Source organism: Gavialis gangeticus, unplaced genomic scaffold (genome assembly GCF_001723915.1).
Source record: "Gavialis gangeticus isolate Ggan-Ray unplaced genomic scaffold, GavGan_comp1, whole genome shotgun sequence".
NCBI lineage: Eukaryota > Metazoa > Chordata > Crocodylia > Gavialidae > Gavialis > Gavialis gangeticus.
Genome location: NW_017729002.1, coordinates 17194330 through 17202934, shown reverse-complemented (window position 1 = coordinate 17202934; position 8605 = coordinate 17194330). Strand labels below are relative to the sequence as shown.

The 8605-nt window shown below is 41.7% G+C and overlaps 1 protein-coding gene across 1 annotated transcript in view; it reads left to right on the top strand.

Moving 5' to 3' along the window:
- The first annotated feature begins 6 nt into the window (after window positions 1-6).
- Window positions 7-8605, top strand: part of CREBBP (CREB binding protein) — a 232906-nt gene continuing 224307 nt past the window's right edge. The window contains exon 1 of the mRNA XM_019507551.1: window positions 7-194. Coding sequence (XP_019363096.1) covers window positions 110-194 — 85 coding nt within the window. The 5' untranslated portion in view covers window positions 7-109. The remainder of the gene's footprint in view (window positions 195-8605) is intronic.

The window sequence follows — 8605 nt, the reverse complement described above, 5'->3', positions numbered from 1 at the left end:
GCTGTTGTTCGGCTGCTGGCGGCGCCCGACTCGGAGCGCAGGAGCTGGCGGCCCCGGCCGGCGAGCGGAGCGCGGCGGGGCTGGGGCTGTGACCGTCGAGCCGGCTGCCATGGCGGAGAACTTGTTGGACGGGCCGCCCAACGCCAAGAGACCCAAGCTCAACTCGCCGGGCTTCCCCCCCACCGACAGCACAGGTGAGCGACCGCAGAACCGGCACCTGCGCACCGGCCTCTCAGGCGGCTCTGGGGCCGCGGGACCAGGCTAAGGCTCGGAGGCTGGACGGGACTGGTCGGCCCGCGCTGCCGGGGCGCTTGTTGCCGTTCCCCTCTCTCGCCCCTGAACAAAAGCCCCCGTTCTCTGGCAGTCGCCAGCTCCGCCCCGCCCCGCGGCTCTAACCTAGGGGACAAGTCCGGGAGGGGCCCCGGCAGCCCCGGACCTGGCCGGGGAGGTGCCCCCCGAGCCTGGCCACCACGTCCCTGCGAGCTGAGCGGGCCCTCACGGAGGCCAGACTCGCTAGATCCTAATCCCCTTCTAGCGGAGCTGGTTGGCGGCTGGATCGTGTGTTCTCCAGCCGTGGCCGCTGCTCTAAGACCAGTGACGGTTTCTCCAGAGCGCAGCAAGACCCGGTGGAAGCAAAAAGGATCATCCCTCCCTGCCTTTGCTTGCTTATGCCCTCAGATAAAGGTAAACTAGAGGTGCAGTTGATCTGAATTTGAGGATTTCTGTAGGGAGCTTTGGAGCAATGTCTCTGCCATGGTCCAGGGATTTCTGTACTTGCTCTTGGAAGACTTAGTGGTGTCTCAGCTTGACCTGCATTTAGACAGATTTATTTGTGCCTATTCTGTGCATTTTACTACTTTGTCAAGACCACATAGTTAGCCAGGGAACAGGAATAATAACTCCTGAGCAGTCATTATGTGGCGTAAATATGCCTTCATCCATTGGGATGTGCGTTTGAGAACCAGAGATTTCATTCACAGTAACTACTTCTGGAAGTTTTTGGCTTTGACTATATAAGTTCTTTTTTTTTCCCTTTCCCCAGAATGTTATGTCAAATTTCCCTGTTCAAAATTACCATTTGCTTGTTTGGTGTAAAGAGTTTCTTATGTTTTCCAATACTTACCTTTGTAACTGTTATGACCTGGTTCTTGACTGAAAAGTTGTGTCTTACAAATAGTCACCTTAGTCTGCTTTTGAGTGTTGTCCTATAGAAATGTGCAGGTATCTTATGCATGCTGGTTGTATGATGTCTCGTGTATTGAAAATGCTCACTAGTCTCAAAATATGTACACTTCATCATAGTTGACCAACATAGTTGTAGTTTTTGAAGTAATTATTTATCACTGTAGAAAATAACTTTGAAAATCGCGTTAGGAAAAGGAGAATACTTTTCCATTTGGAACAAATTTATTTTAGCTTATTTTTGTAAACTTTTATGTGTATAGTTTGAAATTTAGGGTAGTATCTGAAAAAGCAGTGACAGACCAAGAAGACATGTTTGACACCCAGAAGTCTGTGAAGGCATGTGAATGTTTAGTGAAAGGGACTTTAATTTTAAGCCTGATGCTTTTTACACTGAAAAATATTGCAGTAAATGAAAGATTAGGTGTGGTGCTATTTCAGCTTATTTACTATCTGTATTTGACTATGTAGTAGATACTTTTGCCATTCTTCTTTCATATAATGTGTAGCAAAGGGAGGAAATGCTTGAAAGATGATAAATGATTCCAGCTTTTTCTGCAAATAACTGGATATCATGTTGAAGAAGAGTGACAATATAAAATGAACTTTGGAACCAAAGAAAAAAAGAAATCGTTTCCTCTAATTTGTCATATAGTTGTTATAGCATGTAATCCTAGCTGGTAAAATAACAGCTTGAAACGCTGACTTCTGAAGTTAATAATTCAGAGTCTCCCAATTCTAAAGAGGAACTATGTCCCAGCTCTGCAAACACTTATGCTGTGAGTAGCCTCAGAGAACTCCTTGATAGCAGAGGTGTGAAATGTTTGCAGAGTTGAGGGCCTTGGTCCCTCAACAGTGATGGTGTTAGAAAAGTCATTTTTTCTCACATGTATCTTAATAGTGTCTGGTCAACATCTAAAAACAGTCGTAGCCTAATACTTCTAAAAAGTTTGAATAGCATTGGTTTTATTGTATCTTTAGTATATTGAAAGGTTTTTTTTCTATCTTCCTTTGAGTTAGATTTTTAATACTATTTAAAAGGTGAATGAATGTTTCCACATGATATAGCAGATTATAAAAAAAAAAAAAATAGGTGTTCATTATAATGTTTTACTCAAATTCTGAGCCTAACATGGGCTCGTGTCTGTTTTAGTTACAGAACCTTGTGTTGCAGCCTGGAAAGTTGCCTTTGATCACAGTTGTTTGGACAAATAGGTTTGAGCCATGTGCTCTTAAAAGCAATAGGTTGTGTAATGTGTAACACTCAGTTGTATTTAGTGGTATACTTTAGCTGTTTGCTGTGTCTTTTTGTGAGAGATTAAAATTGATTCAGGTGTAAGTAATGTAAAGCTCAATTATGCAGTTCTGTTCCTAAAGATTAAGGTTGCATTCCTGCAAGTGCTTATATGTCTGCTTAATTTTACTGTTTTGAATGGTCTTACCTGCACAGGTGGACCTGAATGTTTAATGTGCATGCTGTAATTTTTTCCGTTCCCAGTTAGTATGATGGTCTATGTAGCAGTTGGATGGAAGGGCCCCCCTTCTGGAGTAAATATTTAAGTATTTTAATTTTTATGGTAGAAGCAGTTGATTAAGGTTAAAAGCAGTGAAATACAGTTACTCCATCTACATTACAGTGATTATAATAAGAACTGCTTGAGGCAAATATTCTAGCATTTTGTACTAATTTTTCTGTGATTGAAATTAATTAGTATGTGTCTTGTAAATGTTAATGTGATGGTGGTGTAAAACTCAATGCTGTTAATTCAAATAAGTTTGTTAAAATCAAGGTGTACAGATGGAAGAAATGTCCAGTTAATGATGTATCATAAGAAATCAACATTACTTACTATTACAGTTAAATTACTAAGTTGCCTGTGTGTCTTTCACCCAAACACCACAACAGATTAATTAGAACTGGTTAGTATGAACTTGACCAGCTGTCACAGTTGATACTTGCCAAGTTGGCTAATGAAAATCTTCATTGGAAAGGGTTCTCGTTTACTGATATAAACAGGTGAAAGGATCAATATTTTTGCTTGCTAGGTTGTTTATGCATAAATATTTCTTTATTGGGTACTAGATTACTTTAATATTGCACAGTTCTTAATCATTTACATTTTATTTAATCTCTTATTTTTTCCAAAACTTCTAAGATACAAAGAGTTAAAAACGTTTAGCATGCAAAATAGATTTACAGTAACTTGGTTATTGCAGTATGTTAATTTGAAACAGAGTAGTCTAATCACTTAGTATACTGTCACTGTTCTTTTTGGCAGGATGTACAGTAAACCATCCAGACTTTTAAATTAATATCTCTGAAGCAATGTGTGCTGTGTGAGCATTAATGATATATTAATTAGCAGCATTTTCTATGAAGTAATAGCAAAATGTGCAATCTCTAAGAAGCCTCAAGGGACCAATAAAACGTAGGTGCTGTAATGGCTTATGTCTGCCGTATTGAAGAAAGTGGAATAGCTGTCTAAAAAACTGGAAAAGTTTAGGTGCAGTTGAAATATACTAGTTTTAGAAACTAATTTTTATGTAGGTCCAAATGTGAAGTCTTGACATCTTCCTTACTTTAAAGGTTTATAAAGTTTATACGTTTTAGAAAACTTAGGATGAAACTCAAAGTTAAAGCTGGTGTATTAGCATTAAATGTTCTTGTTTTTCAACTCCAGGCAGTATTTGGGTTAATTAGGTAACTAATATGACTACTTCGTAACACTGGTAATTTTTTAGTTTTTGTAAGTGGAAAAAAACTGTGACCTTGCTCTTAACTTATTTCTGTGGCTATGTTGCCTTACTCTTTTTACAAAGCTAAAACACGTGTGAGAAGTGAGGCTTTAACTAAGTTACTCTTCTTACCTTGCTCACTCAAGTAAGCAAAGAAATACAAATGTACATTTCAGGGGTTGGTTTCAGTTAAACTATTTTTTTTCTCTTTAAACAAGGTAGAGAAGTACCTGAGTTTTAAAGTCCTGAAATCTTTACGCTAAACTTTCCAAGCAAAGCCAGAGTAGGAGGTAGCATTTGTTCACCAACCCAAGAATTCAACTACACTTCTAAAGTGGCCTGAACTTGGTCTGCATTTGTGTTCATGTGAGCACCTATACATGTATCTTAAAAGCATTTACATTTGCATATAGTTAAGTTTCACAAAGTAGTCTTACCTATACACTTGGGTATTATTGTGTGATATGAAATGTATAAAGATATAAGGACACTTGTAATTACATTTGAATTGAGAATTTCCCCCTCCCCACCCCTTTTTGTCCAGTTTTATGCTCAAGTCCAACAACAGAGTTAATTTAGTTGGTAAAATGTGGTGGGAAAAGTTGATATGACCCTTTCACCTCTTCCCCCATAGGATGCAGATCCTTAAAAATTGCTTGTGTTATCTTCAGCTCATTTTGTGGAACTTTTGTCATGGCACTTGCATATAAAATGTGGTTGTGGTCATAAAATGCAGTTCAGTTTCTTGTAGGTATACTCTTTCTTATCATTGGGTATATGTATTTAGAATAGCGATGGGGGAACAAGAAATCAAGACAACCAAGTAGGAGTGTGTCCTCTGTGCATTGTGCTAAGCTTAATGATTGTGTGGAGGATAGATTTTTTTAAACATCATACAAAAAACTGAGCTGTGCAGCTCAGTGCCATGAGAGAGATTTCAGACCAAGAGCTTAGGCCAAAACATGATTTAGCATTTAGATGAAAATGGTCAGAGTTAAAATAGGCTTTAGTAAAATTATAAATAAAATTAAATGCTTTCATTTCAGGGTGTAAGAACATCATGAATAGCATGGTGTTTATTAGAGCACCCCTTGCCCAGCAGTCGCTCTAAAATGCTCCACTGTCATTTGTCTTGGTTTGCTTTGTAAAGCATTTGGTAACTGGACTCTGTTAAAAACCTCATCCTAGGTTAGATGATCTCCTGGTTTGATCTTGCATGGAAATGTGGATGGAAGTTTGCTTGTGCTTTACAATGTTAATTTATTTTGGAATTCAGATTTTTAATTATAATTGATAATAAGATCAAAAGTTTATCAGTGGGTACATACTTAGTACTTCAAAATATCAGGGGTCAGTCCTGTTTTCTATGTTGTGAACAACCTCTCTACTTCACAAAGTCCTACAGAAATTCTGCCAATACAACATAAGGATTTAAAGCAGGTACATGGAGGCGAGCATGAAGAACAGCACATTATGTTGCATCTTTTGAAGTCTCCTGGTAGTTTGTAGATTCATTCTCTACACAGATTATTTTGAGATTACCACTTCAAACAAGGAAAATGCAGCAGGTATAGAAAATGAGTAATCTTGTGCCTATGGCATCACAATGATTGCTCTGGAAATAATAATGATGTTTCATACCTATTCTTCATCAAAAGTAAAAATTTATAACCTGAAGTAGTGAGTTCTGGAACAAAATCTTGTTTCCCTCCAGTTGTCTCTAATAATAAAATGCGGAGAAATGCATAAGCAAAAATCTTGGTACATCAGCTTTGCTGTATTTTCATGAGGCATCATCAGGTCTGTAAAAATGGGATTTGAAAAATTGAAGTAAAGGCCCAGGAGAATGAAAGAGCTATGAGACAATTTAGGAATTAGACATGCCTCACTTCATTCGGTTTACACTTTTAGAACTGTTGTTCTGTGAATCTTCTTGTTCTTTCCGTTTTGTTTTTCATTTGTCCTTGCAGATGGACTTTCTCAATAACCCTACCTAATTTTTCATTTGAAAAATGACTCTGAGTAGATATTACAACAAGCAGCCATATCGTGCAAAAACAGTGGACTGACCAGAAGAGAACTATCATTTTTTTTATCACTGTTAATTAGCAAAGATTAAATTCTGAATCTGATGTGTTCAGTGTTCCTCTTACTGTTCCACTTCAGTCTTGTCTTTCCCTTTTCTTTTTTTCTCTACAAAAGAGATTTAAGGACTTGCACTAAAGCTTTAAACACCTGCTAAATCTTATGTAAATTTTGACTTCAGTAACTCTCAGTATTCATGTAATTCATTTATAAGTTTAGTATCAGAGATCTTTCTTATGTGATAGGTCCAACAGTCACCTGGGTAGAGATGATTTAATTACTTATAGCTTCAGACATCTTTGGTGCAACACTCTTGGGTAGCGGCATTCTCTGATGCAGAGAGGCAGAAACCTATGTCAAGAAGAATATCCATACCAGAGATATGGGGGCACCTTACTCTAGAGCTCCATTTGCTATTTGTTAATAACTGTATGATAAAATGTATTAAGACTTTTTCTATATGATTCCTTTTAAAATCTGCTTTAATGAGCTGAAGCTATGAATCAAAACAAGAGGTCAGATCTAGAGTCAACTTACCAGAGCACAGGACTGCTCAGGGTTTGACTGTGTTGTAAGTTGCCACGAGAAGGCCACTAGTGCACATTGCACAGCCTCATGGCTCTACTCAAGCAGTAGTACCGAAAATCTTGTAGTGCCCTCCTGGAAGTACTAGCTGTTAAAGAAAGCCAACAGAAAGTAGAGGTGCATCTACATGTAGAGAAATTCATTCCTCACAGAAAGGGTTTTGCTATGGCAGCTGAATGAAGGGGTTGTCTCACTACAGTGCATCTGAGAACATGGATGCACTCATAATTTTGTCAACAGACTTGGGTTCTGCCAGCAAAATGATGCTGTGCTGCCTAGGCTTAGAATAGCAAAGGTATTCCTAGAAACTGTCAAAAAAGAAGGATGCAGCTAAAGCAAGGGTGGGCAAAATACAGCCCGGGGGGGCAGATCCAGCCCGGCAGACCATTCTATCCAGCCTGCAGGGCCCCTAAAAAATTAGAAAATTAATACTTATTTGCTCCTAGCTGCCTGTCAAAGATGACAGGAGCCAGGGGCAGTAGGAGCCAGGGGCAGTAGGACCCAGAGGAATCTAGTGGCAGGACCCAGCAACAAGGTCTGCCCAGCCCTTGCCCCCCAACCAGAAACCCCTGCCTAGCAGATGCTTCTGGCCGGGGACCATGGGGCTGTTCCTGCTTCCCTGCACCGGAAAGGGAAATGTGGCCCTCAAAGGTTTACCAAAACTCAGTAAGCGGCCCTTTGCCCAAAATAATTGCTGGCCCTGAGCTAAAGAGAATGTGCACTAACAGCTGGAAGTTCATAGTGCCTCTAGAGGAAAGCAGAGAAAAATACTCTGCCCCCCCCCCCGCAATAAGATGCATCTTGCTTTGAAAATGCAGAATGAAGAGAAAAGGCTTCCAGTCAGGGCTGAGTCCTGACTGCAGAGATGAGAGTACACTCTGCAGTGTCAAAAATTCTAATATGTAGCAGCTACTGCTGAATTGGCAGCAGCTTTTGGCTGCTTAGCCAAAAGCTACTGCCAATTCTGCAGTGGCTGTGAAAGGGTTAACACGGTAGCTCTGCCCTTGAACACTGAGGTCCTCCTCTCTTTTCCTGGTCCAGCAGGGAGAGAAGCACAGCAGCTATTCCAGCTGTCATCCATGCTTCTATTCTTTCATTTTTGCACAGAGAATCAGCACCCCTATTGAAGATGCACCCAATTTTGGAGAGCTAATTTTTTGAGGGAAAGGTGCATGTAGTATGCGAGTCAATATGGTACTCTTTTTACCTTCTGCCTTTTAAATAGTGTCTATTAGAGATGCACTGATGCATTGGTCCATATCATATAGGCACTGATAAAAGGAAAATTGACATTATTGACAATCAGCCTTTTTTAGCTGATGTGGCCAGTAATGTCCCTGATAAATGCCACATGCATGCATGCAGCCATCCTGGCAGCTTAGAGAGCAGTGTCTGGCTGGTAGGTTGGGGGAACACACACACATCAAGTCCCCCGTGGTGAGGGAGTGGAACTAGAATTGGAGCAGGCACCGCCCAGCTGGGGCATAGAGGGGCACAGGACAGAGCCACAAGCAGATCATCTGGGAGAGAGCTTCTCTCGCCACTGCATGCACTCCCTGGGAAGGCGTGGGGGCCATGTGCCCCTCAGATCTGCATGTGTGGTGAGGATGGGCTGCCGCTGTGGGCTAGGGCCAGGGTGGTGCCAGGCTGTTCCCGGAAGAGGGATCTGGGCCAGGGTTGCGCTTGGAACGGGTGGCAGTACTGGGAGGAGAAACTTCAGGGGGGATACAGCCGTAGCACCCCTCCCAGCACCACCACTGCTCGCCCCGAGCACAACCCCTGCCTAGCCCCCTTGCTGGGAAGAGCCTGGTGCCACCCCGGCCTTGCCTGTAGTGGCAGCCCACCCTCACCCCACGCACAGATCTGGGGGGGGCACATGGCCCCCCATGCCTCCCCTGGTCATGTGCATAGGAGCAGCTCCACTCCGAGTCCCCCTGGACAAGCTGCTCATAGCTCCATTGCGTGCCCTGCCCCAACTAGGCAGCGCCAGCCCCACTCCCTCCCTCCCTCACTGCAG